We start from the raw sequence: 19,571 nt of genomic DNA on the forward strand, positions 1-19,571 counted from the left end.
CAGCTGATAGCAAATACTGTATGGGAAACTGTTTTCATGTAAGAGCAACATCTTCTCTTGCACAGAGAAGCGTAATGATTTAAATTCTTGAATCGTGGGTCCTCATCGTTCCCTCAGATTTTGCGGACCTAGGACAGAAGAGATGGGAGAAGATTTATATGGATGAAATAGTTGCACCTTGCTGAAATAGAGTGCAGAATTACCGTCATGTGTTTGTCTCCTAGCTGCTTAATATTCCTTCCTTGTCCCTTTCTACCTGTCCCTCTTCCAAGGGAAACTATAAATGAAAAACAGGTTAGGGTGTTCTCAGAGCATCAGCCCCAAAAAGCTAATCTATGAGAGGAGGAGGCTTTTCATAGGTGTTATCAGAAATTGAAGTGGTGTATTTTCTGCTCTGAGTGTTGGTTTTTTCCCTCCAGTATCTGAATCTATGTATCTGTAAAGCATTTGGAAAGAGTTATTGAAAACACAGCTGGTGGTGGCTGCCAGGAGAGAGAGTATAGCTCCAAAGCTTGTTCGGAAAGCTTATTTGTGTGATGAGAAAAAAGAACTTAAAGAAACTATCGTAAGGACTATCTCTATCATAGGTAGCATTTCCTATTGCAGTGTGTCTGGAACAGGATCGGTTCTGCTCTCCCCTCCGGGACCCAAGAGCAATCAAGATGACATCCCCCAAGTTCCACCTTTCCCAGGCAGGGACAGTTTGGCACCGCGTCCCGTTCAAACTTCTCAAATCACCTCGTCATGTGCTGTTATGTTCATAAGTGTGCCTCCTGCCCTCTGCTACTGACTTCTGGGTCATTAATTGGTCTGAAATCATGCAATATCTGAATCAAACATTGGATGCTGAAGGAAGAAGAGATGTGTCTGTTGCTGAGTGTCATAACTCACCTGAACTGCTGCACGCTGCTGCACAGGCTTCTGTTGCCAGTTCATTGAAATGAAGGCAGCGATTTGCACTGAAATGTCAGAACTGCTCCTCAGAGCTCAGGCATTTTCTAGAGCAGGTGGACCGAGGTTTGTGCTGGGAGAGTATCAAGAAATAGGCTCGAGGCTTAATACTAATTTGCAGCAGGTCTCAGTGAGGGCTCCCTGTAATTGCCTACTCTCCTTTTTAGAGAACCGTTGGTTATCTAGGTTACTGGAAGATGTTGAAGTCATTATCATAGGGTCCGTGATTGTGGTTCTGATTCAGCTCCTCCTTTGGAAGTCTGTGGGAACCTTTTGTGTGTCTCTGTGGGAATTGAGTCAGACCCTGCATCTTTTTAAATCAATATGCTTACATTTGATGCTGTTTCATCGGATCATGAAAATGCCTGGAGACTACAGCTGGGGACTGTGGTGCTGGCATGAAAGATCTTTACAGGCCAAAGACCTTTACAGCTTTGTCTCGTTTTTATGCAGAAACCTGAATTTACAGTCTCTAGATTGAAGAGTAGGAAAGTTCAGCCACTATGTCAGTTAATGGATGGTTTGGAAGCAATGCCTGCCTGTAACTATCATCCTGCCTGTCCTGCTTTTATTGTGCCTGAGCAGGAATTCTCACCTGGGTCAGTTATTTGCTGAGGAGGCAGAGGGAAGAAGGCATATTTATTTCGTTGCCAGGCTGTGTGTGTCTTGGAAGCATTCCTTCTTCTTGTGTTGTCTATTAAAATGTATATTCTGCTTGTCATGCTGCAGCAGAGGCCTAACCCAGGAGCATGCTGATAGAACACAAAAAGGATGTCTTGCTGCTTCAACTCTGTCTTATTGGAAGTCTCTATAAGGCTTTAGTATTATGCTTTATAAATAATTATTACAGCATCTTAAGCTCAGCCTCATTCAAAACATCCCAGGAATGGAAGAAAGGGAAAGTTCTTAAATAGGCAGACTGAACCAGTTGGGGGAAAAAAAAGAATTTAAAAAAAAAAAAAAAAGTCAAAAAAAAAGAGCAGTGCTGCATGTAAGTTTCCAAGGACATGTTAAAATATAGAGTAAAGAATTATAAAATTTCCTATCAGCTTAACATGATCCTTGCAGTAGTGGTTGTGACCTGAGAAACACAAGCCATTCCCATGCAGTGCTCCACTGTTGCATGCCGTGCTTCAGTAGTGGGGGAGTCTGGCTTGGTCAGACGAGTTCAGAAGGCGAAGCAAGTCGCTGCTGCAGTGTCTGGGTGGCACCATGTAATCCTGTTCCTTTGGAAATAAGCTTCCCAGATAATTGTGTAGTTGAGGGTATTGAGAGGATGCCAAGTTGGGGGGGTAGAACATGTCCCTTCGTGCTTCACTGGGGTGTTCAAATATGGGTCTGGAGAAGTGTTACCATTTGTTTAAGGATGTAAGCTGACATGTACTTAACATGGATGTAAATGAGGCAGCTTATGGCTTGTGTTCTTGAGGCTTATGACTTGGAAAGAAGCATGATGCTTCAGGAGAGTTTGGTTAACGATGCCTCACAGACAAAGAAAACAATTCAACCCAGTTTTAGGCTCATTAGGAGGCCTGCAAACAAATCTAAACTTTGTATTAGCAGGGCCTTGGTGGTTCTTGAAGGTTGTGCATATTGTCCTGAAAAACAGGATGCAGGAGAGGGGGAAAGTGTTATTCAGCCTCTTTGGCTTGTGTTCAGATGCAAAAGTATGGATTTGAGCCTTTCTTTGGTTGAGCTCTTGGTTGCCTGCTGATACGAAAGCATCAGTCATACTATAGGAAGTGTAAGTGCTTCTTCAACGGCACACATGATCTGTGGCCTCCTGGGTCATGCATAAAGGCTGAAAAAAGGACCATTGTGTTCCGAGTAACGTGCAAATAGTGTGAAGATGTGAAATGTCTTATAGTACCAGGTGCTAAATTAGTCTTTTGAAGTGTTGACATTTCTTTTAAATGCATAAAGTTCACATGCTACACAAAACACTGCATTTGCAATTCAGATAACATTGAATTAGAGTACTAATCTCAAACCCATGTAATAGATTTTGAGCTGGAAATCCCTGGAATGGTGCTGATCATCATGTCTGAAAACACAATTGACGAAGTCTCATGAGGACATAGTGACAAAACATGCAAATGCATTTAATATAGTCAAATAGGATTGTCGTTTTGTCAAATAGGCTGGCTGTAGAGAGTGAAATGAAGCTACAGCATGACAAAACCTTGCCAGTTAATAATGCTTCAACTAGCAATATAACAACTGTTCAAAGAAGATCATGAATAAGAAGCTGCTGCTAAGTACGAGGAATTGGTAGATGCATCGGTTTCTCTCTGGAAATCTGATGTTAAAAATGAGACATCTCTCAGATGTAGGCCAAACATACTGCAAGGTCAGCCTTTCTCACAGTACTTGGGTGCTTCTGGATCTTGACTGAGTCAGCAAGCCAGAGAAGTGTGAAAACAGAAAGCAGGAAGAAAAAATTTCAGAGTTTGGAATTATTTGCATGGTTTTTCAGCAGAGTTGCCTAAAAGGTCTGACCTGCTGGTATACTTAAATTTTTAGCATATGCGAAGTAAAATATGCCAAGAACCAGCGGAACCAACAGTATAGGTAAAGTTGCTGGGACTATAACTTTGTTTGTGGTAATTACATTTAAACCTTGAGGCATTCCATTAAAACATGTCCTTCGTGGACTCTCAAAACTTGTTCTACCCTTGAAAATGCATATAGTTAGGGCAAAACATTCACACCTGGCTGTCTCAGTCAGTTGGCTGATGCTTTTTTCAAAGGGTGCTGAGAAATCATAGTTTCTGCAGTTGTCTCGGGGATAGGAACACGGGGTTGTGCTCTCCAAGAATGAGACCTGACTAAATTTCAGTTTAAAAATTGGTCCAAACTAAAGAGTGTTTGAGCCAAGACAGCCCATCGGGTTAATGTGGTTAGATTTCACACGTTTCTATAGACATCATTGAAGGTGGAGATGTTGTTAGTGTTACGTATCAGTGCCTGTAACTATTTGTTATAAAAAATCTGGTATCTGTTTATAGCTGGGTTGCTTGGATTCAGTCTTCGCTTGTGACTCATCTGTGGCTGGAACACAGCAGCCTGTTACTGCCTGTGAATATTTAGTTTCACGTATGCCAGGTCATATTCCAGCTATTAGTATTTGAAAACGTTTGTGTGTCAAGAACTTTGCATTGTTTCCACAGTTGCAAAAATATGTTGTAGTTCTCCCAATCCCTATTTTTGTGATTATGTTATGATTGTCTTTGCACGACTCAGGACGGGAATTGTGATACTACCTACTGCTAGAGATATTTGTTGCAAGTGCTGATAAGTGTGTCCCACCTGACAGATCTGGAACAAAAAGCAACAGTTTGCTTCCGACCCAGAACTATTAAGGTTCTCAGGGGAACAGTTTTGGAAGATACATTCTGGCTGAGCTGCATGTAATGGTTTTGTAACACGGGTAAATGACCACTATTTCAGCCATGTGAAATTCTAGGCACTCCTCTGTGTCTTACACCAGAGCCACAAGGATGAAAAGAAGTGCTTTAACTCAATGTTCTAGTAGGCACTGGTAACATGGGGCTCTTTATGATCTCTATGATTTATTTGAAAACATCAACCTTTTTCTTTAAGGTCTCTTTTATAAGTAGCTATGCACATAGCACTCTGCCGGATGGTGTTCTGGTGAATAAGCAAGCTAATCTGTTACGTTCCTTCCAATTACATTCCAGATCACTGTCATTAATGCAATATTAATGACCAAGAGACTAAATTGAGAAGAACATAAATCCCACCGTTTTAGTGTCATGTAATATTTTTACCACAGGCAGGTCAATCAGATGAAAAGCCCTTCAATTAGTAAGCTGAAATGCTGCTTTGTCTTAACTGAGGCTATTGTCAGGACCTGGTGGTGCTGCTTCATCACCCAGTGTCTTGTAATTACATGACCTAATTGGATGGAGAATGGGAATTGGGCTTTCTTTTTTTTTTTTCTTTTTTTCCTTTTTTTTTTTTTTTTTTGGGTGCTATGCAAAAATTACTGAAAAGTAATAGAAGAGTCTCTAAGGACTGCCACAGGTTTGAATGGAGGGCAGTGATGGGAATTTGGATTGCAGATGCTGCAATTTTAATGTTGAAAGGGAATTTCACATTCAAAATTTGCAAGCAGTTAAGAAAATCTTGGCTCTGATTTTTGTACCTGTGAAGCACACTGCAGCTGCCTGCTGACTCTGGGAAGCGCTGTGGGAGTCTTGCTACTTCCAGGGTGCTTTTGTTTTTTCTCCAGAGTGCTTAATTAGGTGCTTTACTTTAGAGCCTATCTGTAGATATCCAGTTGTTAAACACTTTAGTTGCTGATTGAAGGGTGTGATGAGTGAAAAAGGAATATCTTACAGTCTTTATTGGTTATTTTTACATACTAAATAATAATATAAATCTCATAAAATGAGGACACTTTAATCAGCCAGAATCTCAGGTACATTTCCAAATAAAATTCAATTAAGTGTGCCTGAACAGGTCACCTGGGAGAGCTAAAGCCATTAGCAAATACTAGAGACAATCAAAGGAAAGGTGAGTGGACTTTGCTTCATCTCCCTTGCTCATTTCTATATTTAAATATGTATTTTGTTCTCTTTCTACTTGCTGTAGTCTCTCTTCTCCTTGCAGGTCTCTGAACCACCTGGATTTTCCCAAAAGGGAATTGTTCAAGGGTGAGGTGCTTAGAGCTGAGAACTGGTAGGACACTTAGTGCATCCAAAGTGAGCTGAAGTCTTGAAGTGTTTGACATAGTGTAGATGGATGCTGTAAAAGAATTAGAACTGCTTTAGAAACTATAGTATAAGTCCATCCTAATTGCAAAGAGTTTATGTATTGACCCTTGAGCAAATGATTAATCAGGTGTACTAAGAATTCAATAACTCAGTAGCTTGCTATTAAATCTTGACATGGTGTACTGATCTCATCTGTAACATGCTTATAACCTCTACCCCGCATATAATAAGCATGTGTGAATAAAACGAATGTGAGTGTGTGAATAAAATGTGTGAATACTTGAAGGAAGGCCCAGGGCATTTTCACTTCAGTTAGTGACCTGCCCTTCAGAATTCAGGGGAAGACCTTTGGGTAAAAGAAGCGTCCTTCATTGGACACAAATATTTAAACTAGGATACTTCCCGTGCCCAAGCAGGCTTCAGGGAAACAAAGTGAAGAAAAACCTGTTTAGGGTGAATGCAGCAGAGACACAGTAGATGAGATGGCGTCTGCCATATGGATTTAACTGCGACTTTGAATAGCTTACCTTTGCTAAAGTGGCATCCTTGCTCTAGAACTGTGCTTCTATCCCTAGAGAGCCTGTAGCGCTGCTTCAGTGTGTATCAATACCTGATAGGAGGCAGACTCTTCTCAGTGGTGCCCAAGGAAAAGATGAGGCAATGGGCACAAACTAAAATACAGGAAATTCCATTTAAACTTAAGGAGAAACATTTTTACTGTGAGGATGGTCAAACTCTGGAACAGGTTGTCCAGTGAGAGTGTGGCTTCTCCATCCTTAGAGATATTCAAAACTGAACTGGACATGGTCTTGAGCAACCTGTTGTAGTTGACCCCGCTTTGAGCAGGGGGCTTGGACTAGACTATCTCCAGAGGTCCTTTCCAATCTCAACTATTCTCTGATTCTGTGACGTGCATGCAAAGGAGAAAAGCAGTGTGAAAATGGTGATGAAATGGGCTTGGCATCAAGAGTTCAGTCTGAAGGGAGGAAACTGTAGAACTTAAATCCAGTGGTGATAGAAGTTACGGGAAATGCTGTGTGCAGTAGGGACTTAAAAGGCACTTGTGATTGTAAAGAGATAGGAAGTGAAAAGTAGTTACGGGTAAGTGATGACACGCACAATGAGGGAAGAAAAGAGGAGTCTAAACCCAATCACCTCTCTGCGGTGGGCCAAATGGCAAAAGAACCAGCCACTGCAGTGAATCTCCCCCAGGCTACCCTGCCAGCATGACTCAGGTCTGATAAGGGAAAAACATCTTGTTGGAGGTAAGAAGGGTAGTTTATAGTTACATTTATCAGACAGGTAACTAGCGTGAACATCTAAGTGCACTTGTATCTCTACAGAAAACAGATAAAATACTGATAGCTCACAGCATTGAATCAGAGCTGATAACTCATCAACCTGTCGCCAACCAGACCACACAAGCATGTACCCTGGCTAGCTGCTATCTATGCCACCCAGAGATTAAACATAATCAACTCCTTTTGTTTGTAGTAAATCCTGAAAATAATGCTTACCCAACCTATTAAAGGGGGAGAAAGTACCTACCAACGAAACATCACAGTAAACAGTTCTGCCCCCGTGTTATTTTGGTCTCTCTGCTGGCAGTCCCCATGAGGGATTAGTTAAGATTACTTGTAGGTAAAGGTAGATACTCCTCTTCCTTTGTTCCTGCGCAAAGATCTCCCAAACTGTAAGATACCAAAAGGCCAAAATTCGGCATGAATATTCAGTTACTTAAAAGTCTGGGCGGGACTTGACAGGAAGTCATCTTCTTCAGGATTGGCACGGAACAATTCACCAGTACTAAATGTGTAACCCCTCTCTAGCTCTTTACAATATTTATTCTCCTTTTATTAAAGGCGAGTTAGAACCATTCACGTTTGAGAAGGTAGGGCGTGTGACTTTGTGGTCCATATCTAGATTTGACACACCATTCCTAACAAATGTGTGGACCCAGGACTTGTATCCACCAATGGAAGCCACGTACCTTGGTCGTATGTATTCAAAATTTGTAAAGCTTTAGGGGTACACAGAGGTGGAAGATGTATTTAGGCTTATCTATTCTGCTGTAGCCTTTGTCATCCATCCAGACACAGAACGGAATTTAAAACATGAACACCATCATTTAATGTCATCTTGTCTTTCATGATATGTCAGTGTCCCTGTTTGACTTGGAAACTTTCAGGTTCTTAAAGGTGACCCCATCATTACTGGGAGGGCTAAGAGAAATGGAGTGTTTAGTGTTTAGCAAATATGTCACTTGCATTTGTAATGTCATTCCATTGCTCAGCTCTTCTAGTGACTCTCAGCTAATGAGCTGGAATTTGAACTGTGAGTTTACAGGAGCCAATGCTCTTAGTCACAATACCGATACTCATGTTTCTGGTTTGGTTTGCGTCATGGTTAATGGTACATCTTTGCCGTACCTGCGGTGAAGGGTGCGGTGTGTCATCTCTAACCACTTAGATCCCTGTAACGTGCTGATACGGTTGGGAAAACTTAATGGGGTGCAAGAGGAAGTGGTGTTTGCCTGGCCAGAAAATACAGGTTCTGCTGGGGAAAGGCAAATGCTTGCACATGAGTGTAGCTGTCAAAAGGGACCACTGTTGTGCAGCTCTTGAACATACATTTGAGCCCTGTGGGTTTTACTTTGGTCTGCTGACTACTGCAGTATATCAGATTTGTCTGTCTTCAGTAGATCTAACTGATCTCTTGTGACTGCTGTGGTACCCTGGATGTTGTCAGTGCAAGACCCTGCCAGTTGTAGAAATTCAAGAGTGTAACTGCAGTACAGTTCAACTGAGTTTGCTCTAGAAACTCAGGGAAATTAAATCAATCCCAATGCTGTCTCCTTAGTTTATTGTCATTCCACACACGTATATTTTAGGTTTTGTGTGGCAATCCTAGCTGCCTGGTGGCATGGATGGTTTTCCTTATGCACATCTGCTTTCCAAGGATGCAAACCCTGATTCTATATCCTTGTTTGCTGCATAATGTTTATATAATAAAAAAAGGAAAATATGGCAAACCTCCGCAGTTCAAATACGGAATTTCATGGTGCTGAGCCCTCTTTTACAGAAGCTAAATGTAGAAACCGTAGGAGGTTAATTCAATATCCTCATATAGGAAAGGGTGCCAGTGCAGTTGCTGTAGCTGTATAAAAGGTCCTTCTTTTAGACCAGCAACATCAGTTCAAAACATGACTTGCACTGGTGCTGTGTGTCCATACTAGTAGTTTGTACTAGGTTAGCTATATCTGTGTGGTCTCATTGGTCCGTGTGTCCCTAATCAGAAAGAAGCATGTATTCAGCTTTTTTTATGAGACCCTTACAAGCTACTCCACATTCACATGCAAATAATAACCGAAGCTTAAGGATCATATGATTCTTTAGACAGTAAATCTGGTGGTTCAGAGTTGTACACATATTTGGCAGATTATAGGTTTATCACTGACAGCTAATCTTCTAGAGAACTGTGGCTTAATTCCTTTTGTTAACTAATTAAAAAAAGAGAAAGAAGTTAAAGCTGTAATTAGACCTATTAAAACATGTATTACTCACTCAATGGCCTATACAACTAGGATAAATGTATAATTAGGAGGTTTGTCCAAACATGATTAAAGCTAGTCACGTGTCCTAGGCCATCAAACATTTATGTGTGCATGAGATTGAGAGTAAAGCCAGTATGAAAACGTGAATATAAACCATGTCATACTTTGCAGAGAAAATACATGAACTATCTTTTGGCATATTATAAATATTTAACTCCAGTCATGAAGGCTTTTTTCAGATGAAGATTCTGAAAGGATTGTGTCAGGCCTATAGCTTCTAGTGGGATAGTGTCATTGGCAACGGCAGTCAGAGCCGGTCCATCTGTCCCCATGATCTATCGCTGCTGTTGCCTACGGGTTGCTGATAGTTTAAGAAATTTAGAAACTAGTAGGTTGCGCATTCCTGTTGGTGATCGGTGCATTCCCTGAGGCATAAGGATTTGTATTCCTTCCAAAACTCATACCTGTTTTGAGGGATTGGGGGTTTTTTTGTTTGGGTTTTTTAGTCTTCAAATTACAAAGCAGTAAAATCTTCAGCTTTAGAACTGGGGCATATTTTCCCTTCCATGGAATTAAGAGATGGGAAGAGGAGAGCAGGTCCATTGACCTTTTCTACCTCACGTAGGCGTGTATGAGTGCTTTCTCTGTGCGCTAGTTTCTGGTGATGGCATCTCGTGAAGGGAAGTTCCTAGGAAGACTGTGGCAGTTCTGGGTCTCTGTCAGCCGCCATTCTTTTCCATATATTGATGATTTATTGTATACTGGAATCTTCCCTGGCTTGTGTCTCATCAGCCCCTCTGTAGCACTTCAGGCTGAAGCACGGGCAGGGAGGGGGATTACTGGCACGGTCATTCGAAGAAAACCGTTGCACCTCTACAAACCAGGAGATGTTGGCAGCTCTCATGAAGGTGCAGACATCTCTGGCATGACTGCTAACCAAAACTAAAGACATAAATAAATTGTCTGCTGTAATAGCTCTTTGTTTCAAAAAAACTTTAGTCGCAAGCACTGACCCAGAGAAAAAGACACTGAAGTATTGAGGTTGCTGGGCTTAATCTATGGAAAAGGAATAAGCTCAGGTGCTGAAAGCTGACTGAGATGTTTTCAATTTTCCTGCCAGGGTGAGAACTATTTGCACAGATGGACAAATTCCAGAAGAGCTCCAAAGTAATGTAGAAAGGAATAAGCTGCTTTAATATATATCAATTTCTGCTTGGGGAACAGTGAATTCTGTTAAAAGTCTTAGCTGCCTGTACTGCTTTTAAGCGTAGATAATTTAGAGAAGAATTTGGCTGGTGTCAGCCTTTTTTGTCTCACTAAACCGCTGAGAATCCTGAGGAAGGAGAGAGAGAAAAAAAGCACTTGGGGGGAAAATCTAGTGCAGAGGAAACGGTAGAAGTGTCCTGCTACAGCTGTGGGGGAGAACCGTGCTTCCTTGGCATGGGTAATATCTGACTTTCCCATTTGCTTATGTTGGTTGTCGTGTTTGTGTACACTCAGAGAGAGAGATGTGCATATGGGTGTATGTGTATATAAATACACGCACATGTAAAATCGCAGTTGTCTGTATTGGACACATAGTGGTTTTGGGACCAGTTTCTAAGTGGTTCATGGTATGTCTGTGGTCCAAATGAGTAGCAGCGTAAGAATTTTGGAGTTGTTTTGTTGTTTGTATTTTTTCTTTCTATATGAAAAATGAAAAGATTAGGCCCCTCTCTGAAAGGACAACTTTTTGTCTTGGGGAGCTACCCAGCTGTCCCTCTTCAGAGATGATAAAAACTTAAGTTTTGACTGACTGATTAGAGATGGAAGATTGGGGGTTCTAGCTTAACGTAACAAATTACTGCATCATTTTGTTGTATAGGTTCCAATAGGATGCGTGCTAGCCCAAGATCCAGAAGAGATCTTTCAGCGGGATGAGAAGAGTCATTAGCTCTTTAATCCTAGATATAGAGCTCTAAAACCAGGCACAAGATAGAACTGATTATAAATAATTCCCTAATGTTGTTTTAGACTTTGTATGTTTTGCCTAGGTGTTATACCTAAATAGCTGCATTGTCTGTAGTCTTGAATATATAATCTCAGAAGGGCAATACCATTCATGTCTTTACGTAGATTATGCTTTTGTAAGACTCCTTTTATTGTCAACTGAAGTCAGAATCTCATGACTTAAATTTGGATACTGCTGCTTCAGAGAACATAGTTTAAATATTAAACAGATATTTGGAGTGTGTAAGCGTGGGATAAGCCCAGGAGGAGGCTTCAAGGAGGAACTGGGGGAAAGGAATGAACATGTTATTTGTTGCAGATGATTTCATTGTATTGGGACTCTGATTCAGTGGTGTTGATGGAACCGAGTCACTCTTCACCACAATAGGAAATCTTTGTAGAGTTTTCGTGCTTTATGCAGGGATTGTAAGAGGAATCTTATAACAGCAGCATTTGGAGGAAATTCCTGTCCCGTATATTCACTGGGAGTGATACTGGCTGGTGAGCTCAAACTTGTGTCATTTTTATGTAGGTATTTCAAATTTGAGGAACATCCAGTGCATTTGCAAACTTGTCATTCTACAGGTGTAACTAGCACTGTCTACATACTCATTCTAGGTCTGGCAGATGACTATTTTGCCTGTCACCCTCTCTGTGATCCAGATTTGAACCTCCTAAGAAACCAAAATCAGCCTCCAGTTCCCTTGCTTTCTAATTCTGCATGACTAAGTCATTCAGCATGTCATAAATACTGTTGCTCATTCCAAAAACATTGGTTACCTGTGCACCAATCATTGTCAGCGTATTTCTGCAGTGGAGTGATTTAGCATTGGGTAATTGGCATAAATTAAATCGCTTGAGTCACAGTATTGCCCTTTCTGAATACACCCACACGTGTCTGTTACGTATGTGCAGCTTATGGGAGATGTATGAATGATAGCAGCACGGTAAACGCCCTGCCAGCAAACAAAGAACTTGTATACACTCAGAAAATAGTATTGATGCAGAATTTATGTCAAAATGAGAGGAAGTGAAGAGTGCACAAAAGTATTTGTTTTGTGTGACTATAGGAATCCTCAAGAAATTCTTTTCAACCAGGGGATTGCAGTGAGGAAAACAATGAAAATGTGTCAGTGGTAGATTTTTGTCTGCTGATGGATATATTTAGGACTGAGGCACGTGGCTTGATGTCTGCATGGCATTTTCCATATTTGAGAATGAGAGCCCTATACTCTTAGCTTTGCTGTAGGGCACAAAGTCAGTCACTTCCCTGTAACTCAACTTTTCCCCATCTGTAGAAGCGGAATCAATAATCACTCGTTGTTCTCAAAGCACTTTCATGTTTAAGGACATATCATAATCCCTGCTGTTCTTTTCACAAATAATCTATATAACAATAACAGTAAATTGAGGATTTGTAGAGGTTACATTTGTAGAAATAGATTTCCCTGTGCTTACAGTTTTCTGCAATTGACTGTTTAATTTCTGCACCTGCAATTACTTCTGGGTGTAGCCCAAGCTGCTTAGATGTCTGAGAACTTGATGGTGCTCGTGTATCAGGTATTTAGGCATCAAAGTATTGTCCCTTATGCCTTCACACAGCAGCACCTAGAAAACTGCAAGTGTAGTGAAAGAGGTCAGCTTGAAGATCAGGTCCTTGCGGTTTACAGAAGTGTTGGCTGAAACAGGGACACAGGGCCGTGAAAAAAGTTTTATTAGATGAACAATTCCTTTTCGTCCATTTTAGGCTGTGTTGTGCTGAATGTGAAGTCCCTCTCCTCGTTCTGTTGGCTTGCCCTTTACTCAGAAGGGCACGTAATTCTCTGGGCAGCTTAATGCCTTTTCAGCCTGTGCCTTGCCTCGCATGGCTCTGAATCTTTCAGAGGTGGTGCTACTTGCTGAGGTACCTTCAGGTGGTACTGCTTACTGAGCACACTGGTGTTCCTGTGGTTCACGGTAAAGCTCGAGTCTTATCTCTTTGTAACCGTGCGCATCTCAGCTCAGATTGTAACCTGAGGTTTTTCAAAAGTCTTCAGTGTTGGCTTACTCTGCCTTCCTGCTGTGAGGGGGAGATTTATGCTTTTTTCCAAGGCAAGTGGAGTGAGATAGGTGCTTAACACCTTTGAAAACCTTCCCTTATTCAGTAGCCTTTAATCAAGGAAAAAAGCGAGAGTTTGAGGGATTGCAGGTTCAACTCTTTCACAGCTTTGAAGAGCCTTTGGGATTTCACCAGTCTTACCCTGTCCCTTGGCGTGCTGGGGAGGTTGGGGTTGTGCTCAGCAGGTATTGCTTTTTCTGGATCCCAGGGCGGGATTTGTTACCCTCACCCGCCTCCCCAAACCTTCCTCTGTCAGTGCCGTGCTGCTGGCATTTGGGCTCGACAGGGGTGAGCCACAGCCTGATCTTCTGCCTGCCTTAGAACATCTTCTTGAGTGTCACTGGGTAAACATGTATTATTACTACTTTTCTTTCATGCCTATAAATCTTCAGAAAAAATATAGTCCCTTTCCTCCCCAGCAAGAGACAAATTAAAAGAGTCTGCGGTTTAAAAAAATAAATGCATACAAGGGGGTCATTTTCCAGTCACCTGGGTTTCTATTTCCCTATTTGCGCAGCTTTCACTGTTGTCCGTCCTGAATTCAGAACGACAAGGGGAGACTTGCTAACGTGTTTTATTTCTTTTCTCAGTATTTCTGGCTTCTTGTGCTCTCACGAGGTTTGGTTGGCATCGGTGAAGCAAGTTACTCCACTATTGCACCAACCATCATAGGAGACCTTTTCACCAAAAACACAAGGACCCTTATGCTGTCTGTTTTCTACTTTGCAATTCCTCTTGGCAGGTAAGTGACATAATGCTGCTTTCATCTGGTTTTGGCTTTTCTCTTAAAGTAAGCTCACCCAGATCTTAAGTTGTTAATGATGATAGTTCTTCTGTCTTTGGTTGGAATGGTTTAGACAGGAAAATATTGTGAGCAGTGACTAATTAGTTGCAGGAATTGGATTCTTTTTCTAGCCCTGTTACTGTTTCATGTGTGACTTTTGGGAATTAATGGGAAGGATTTTTTTTTTTTTAACAGTAATGGGGTGGAAATGGAATCAAAGTATTTTAGCTGACTTTTTTTTTTTAGCATTATTAAATTAAACTATCATTTTGAATAATGTTATATTGGTTCTCTGAATCGTTGCTTTGATTCATTTGAGGTCTAGGCCAATGTTTTTCAGGTTACTGTGAAATCAAGATCTCTTAAGACACTGGGCTGAGTTTTCAAAAGTGAGCGAACCTGCTTCTATGTGACAGTCTAAATAGCAGAGGTTTCAAGAGGAGTATGCTATATAACATACACAATTTGAAATTTTGACTTTTAAAAATATTTTTGGTTTAAGCTTAAGTTCTGCCCAACCTTGAATTTGGCCAATCTGATTAAGTTTGGAAAAGGCAGCTAAGCCAACCTTAGATGACTTGGTAGCTGCAATAGCAGTGGCCAGTCCATTTTAGTGCTGCTGGCACTGAAACAGCAATTAGGAGAAATTGTGAAGTCTAGTGTAGACAAGGCTGAAGAGAGAAACTGTAATGACCGTTCACCATCAGTCTTAACGCAGCGTGGTGGAGGACAGCCAAGCCCATAGATGCTTGATGAAAGCAACAGACAGGCTCAGATTTGGAGTAGTTATTTCCTTTGGCGCTTTCTTTCAGTTGAGTTCCCTTATCAGCCCAATGCAGCATGTGATTGTTGGGACAGCAGGGAATCTCTGATTGTTTTGGTTTTTTTTTTTTTTAAATTTTATTTTTTTAAAATAATGGCTGACCTTCTGTTGTGAGGTTGTAGGAGGGTGGGTTCACATAGTTTGCATACCGATTCCCAGAGTTGGACAACATCCTGTGCAAAAGTGGCATCATGGGTTCATTTCCAGCAGGGAAAACACAGGCAGCAGTTTAATCCCCCCCAACTCAGGGAAAAACTTCTGGTTTAGGGTGATGCATTTTACAAGTTGGAGCACTTATCCCTGAGATAAAACTCACAAACATCCATTTGCTCTTGAGGAAAAAGAAATAGCCAAGTCTTTAACTGGTGAAAAGAATATCTTCCCAAGAGGGCCAAGGATGCCAAGTATTTACATAGAGAATTCAGTGAACTGTGGCTAGCAAGAAATGACAAATATTCATCCTGTTGAGCCTGTTTCTGGGACTTAATTCTCTCAATAGCAGCAGAGGTTTGGATCCATGGTTTGATTTTGGGGCCTGTCTGTGTAAAAAGCCCAGTTTGGGGGTTATTATAGATGGCAACCCCCAAAGCTTAGCAGACTGTTCAATAAAGGCCTGTGATGGCTGACAGCTGCCCCGCAGCAGTCCTGGCAACTTTTAGCCAAGGCAATCTCAGCAACAACCGCAGCAGTTTGAAAAAAAGGAAATTCACATCCATTCAGTTCTCTTTGAGAGAAGCGTGGCTACGTTCACCTTTATCTAGTCTCTTGTGAGCCACCTTTTGTTACCACAGTATAATTCTTAGCATGTAGCTGAGGGTCCTGGTGCTCCTTTATCTTCAGAAGGGATTTCCAAGCTGCAGGTTTGATGTTCTCCCATCAGGCTGTCTTGCATATTCTTCTTGGGGTTTTTTATAAGCTTATGGAAAATGGTCTCTTCATGCGTAATTAGAACCAAGTACTATTAAATGGCAAGAAAAAGTTTAATGATAGAATATGGTGTGTCCTTGAAGGGCACTTCTTAACTGAGAGCTTGAACATAAAATTCTTAAGTATTCGTATTACTGCACAGAAAGGCCTGATGTAGAAATCGAATTGGGAAATAAATTCTTTTTGAGGCTTTGTTTCCATCCACTGCAGATTGAAAGGTCAGCTATAAACCTGAGATCAGTGTCCGAATTTTCATTATATTTGAGTATTCTTAGATCAATAGCGCTAGGAAGAGTTACGTATTAGCCACCATCAGCTTCATCCCCCGTGTTTCTTCCTGCAGGAGAAGAGAGTCTAGGACACACAATTGACTGTGACTTTTTTAATCGTTGTTTAAGAACAGCTGTGATTGTGGTACTCTTACTCTCATCTTTGTATTTCTTGCAGTGGCTTGGGATACATCACTGGGTCAAGTGTGAAGCAGGTTGCTGGAGACTGGCACTGGGCGTTGCGGGTAAGCTACTCTTAATAACGTCGTAATAACAGTTGCATTGGTTGATCAGTGTTAGGAAGAGTTCTATCGCACAATTCAACTTGTTATTATATATAACAGGTAAAGGATTGGAAATTGCATTTATGGATATTAAGTGCATAGCAGATGCATTCTCTAAGCAAATGGGAAAGGTATGTGGTTTTGGCTCGTTGTACTTGTTTTTTTTCCCTGCCTGGGAGCAAGAATGTTCCAATCACTTTATTATCAGTCAACCATGATTTCTTGATGGGGATGGGAAGACGAGGCATTGGCCTTAAATCAACTCCACAGTCTTTCAGTCCCCTGCTGTCAAGAAACTCCGAGAATGGCTTCCTGCTTTGAGGAAAAAACACTTTGTTCCAGTTTCCGCTTGTTTTTCTGCCCTGAGACAGTCGGTTTCCTTCTATTTTAACCTCTTGGGACCTTGATAAATGTGTTGAAAAGATAATACATTCCAATCACATACGCACAAACAGATCCTGCACACAAAGATGTCTTGAAAGAGCTGAGAGGAAGTAGCCCAGCAGAACTGTTTTCTGACCTTTGGCAGTCCGGGTGGCATGAGCCCCCGTGAGGTGCATTCTCTGGCTCTGGCACTTCATGAAGACAATGAATCTCATGAAGCTCAGGCCAACAGCATTTATAACAGCAGGTGATGAAATACATGGGTTCCCATCTCAAGCAAATGTGCCCTTCTGTGACACAGGCCATTCCCTCCCTGTCCAGCAAGGGTAAGCAAAGCCAGGAAAATCACCGTGAACAGTTCATCTGCAGCTAGGAGAGTGGAGAGTAGTTTCCAGCTGTGAACCTGAAATGAAAAGTTTAATAGCCTACAGCTTCACACCAAGAGGATGGCTACCTCATTCGGTAGCAGAAATGCTTTAAGGGTAAAATTAACTTTTGAGCAGAGGCCAGCACAAGGAATAAGAAACCCCAAAGCCCCTCCTCCTGGTCAGTGGGCTTTAATGAGGTTGATACGTTGGAGCGCTCTTGTGTTTCTATCCGTAAAACCCAAATGATTAATTTGTGCAAAGAAATCCTCACTAGCATCTTTCTCTTCAGATGAAGTCTCCATGGTTATCCTGAGAAATCCAGACTATCTGCAAGACTGTACCCCTTATGGGGTCATGATTTCCACTATAAATGATGCATTGATGCATGATTCCCTGACCATGCAAAATCGTGGGCAATCTGACAAGCAGCTCACTTCTATGATAGTTGCTTTGGACAGCACTGCTTAGTTTTTGTAGTCAAACAGCACATGTTGAAAGCTTCCAGACATCAGTATAAAGCAGCCCCTGTGGCAATTATTGTGCTCTTGCAAGATGTACAAGATTCCCCTAGGTGATGCTTCCCTCTGTGATCTCCTGTGGTCTCCAAATCCAGAGGAGGTCGGGAATAACATATACTTCAATGGGCTGAAGAAGACAGAAGGGTACTTTGACAAGTGGCAGCTTTGTCTCTGGATCTAGCAGTAATGTCAGTGTTTCATTGGAGCATTACTGAGGACCAATGGATATTGTCCTGCTGGGGGATTAAGCCTTTAGATAAAAATCAAAGAGACTTTAAATTATATGGCCCTAGAAAATCCCAGCATTTCAATTTTTTTTACTAGTGCTGTGTCTTGTGTTCAGCTGTAATAAGGATACTGTATCAGGCTTCATTTATCCCTGGATGAGGGATTTTCCTGACTTTCCAGTTCTGAAATAGTTTTGCCTTCCCTTTCCTTCCCTAGAAGAATTCTGGATTTGTTGTCTTTGGATGTGAAACACTTCTCTATGTGTAAAGGCCATTCTCAGGTTATTATTGGAAACTTTTTTTTTTTGGAACAGGAATTTATTTTTAAAATGGCAGGTATAGAAGAGATGATAGTTCGGTGAAAATCCATGTTCCTGTTTTCCTAACGGAGCTATTTTCTATTCTGACAATGATGGAATTTCAGTGTCAAAACAAGAATCATGTTTGTAGCTTGAAAAACACTGTGGGATCTTTGTATTTTTGTCTAGTGATTGGGAGAAGGGATTGGAAACTGGGAAACCTAGCCCCTGAATGTGTCGTTTTCCTATCTTCCAGCCTGAATTTTCAATGTTTCTTGGTCTGCTCTACACTGAGGTAATCTGAGGAAGCTGCCTGAAAATAGGAAGCCATTGTGGGTTAACTGGAAGAGGGACGCATGTCAAGTAAGGATTTTCAAAGCCAGCATGCTCCCTACATCCAGAAATCTTTCATCTGGCCTCATTGCCTTTAAAAGGCTTCTGCACTCTCCCAGAAACTAGTTGGTCTCTTAGCCCAGCTGGAAGTGGGTTTCCAAAAAGTTAATCACTGAAGAACCGTATTTAGATGAATCTTGGTACTTTAATAAAGAAATGGACTGTCTTGATCAGAGTATTCTCAAAGCTGCATGCTTCCAGAGTGAGATAAGAGAGTCCAGGGAATGACAGGGAGGAAGGAAAGCAGCAGATTCCTCAGTGTGCTTACAGATTCTGGCTAGCTGTAAAGAATCGAGTCGCTGAAACAAAACTAATGTAATCTGCTTCTTACTGACTAGTCAAAGCAAACCCTGCTGACTCCTGTGCTATTCCCTGTTCCTTTCTTGCAGGTATCTCCACTCCTGGGAATGATAACAGGGACACTCATCTTGATATTTGTACCTGCTGCTAAAAGAGGAAATGTTGAACAACTTGGGGGACAGCTGAAGGCTCGGACCTCATGGCTGAGAGACATGAAAGCACTGATTAGAAAGTAAGAGCATTCTAGTAAAAAGCATGCTTTGCCTCTAATGCTTAATTGGAACATCCAATGGCCTGTACTTCTCAGCACTGTGAGACTGGAAAGCGACAACATGCAGGGAGTTGCAGGAAGCTTAGTCTGTGGACCTAGGAAAGAAAATCACAGTTACATTTTCACAAGGTATCGACTGCAGTGACAATGATGGATTCCAACTTTTGCTCTAACCTTTCCAAGATTGAGTTCTAAGAAAGAGTTTGCTTTGTTTGGCTCATACTTCAGACAAATCAAGGCTTTTGTAGTGTAGAAATTGCTGTGTTCCTGTATTAATTGTTGTGCCACTGCTGTTCAGACACTTAGATCCTTTTTCTTCCTTGAAAGAGCTACTCTGCTGAGGAGAAAAAGAGATTTAAGTGCCAGAGCAATTTAAGAGGAGAAAATACACAAA

The 19,571-nt window shown here is 41.4% G+C and overlaps 1 protein-coding gene across 1 annotated transcript in view; it reads left to right on the forward strand.

Annotated features, from left to right (window-relative positions):
- SPNS2 (spinster homolog 2 (Drosophila)) overlaps positions 1-19,571 on the forward strand; it is a gene marked incomplete at its 5' end in the record, with an annotated part of 82,776 nt that overhangs the window by 33,800 nt on the left and 29,405 nt on the right. Inside the window, 3 exons of the mRNA XM_009575543.1 lie at positions 13,921-14,072; positions 16,312-16,378; positions 18,996-19,138. Of these exons, the coding sequence (XP_009573838.1) occupies positions 13,921-14,072; positions 16,312-16,378; positions 18,996-19,138 (362 nt within the window). The remainder of the gene's footprint in view (positions 1-13,920; positions 14,073-16,311; positions 16,379-18,995; positions 19,139-19,571) is intronic.

The sequence above is a fragment of the Fulmarus glacialis genome, unplaced genomic scaffold (assembly GCF_000690835.1).
Source record: "Fulmarus glacialis isolate BGI_N327 unplaced genomic scaffold, ASM69083v1 scaffold454, whole genome shotgun sequence".
NCBI lineage: Eukaryota > Metazoa > Chordata > Aves > Procellariiformes > Procellariidae > Fulmarus > Fulmarus glacialis.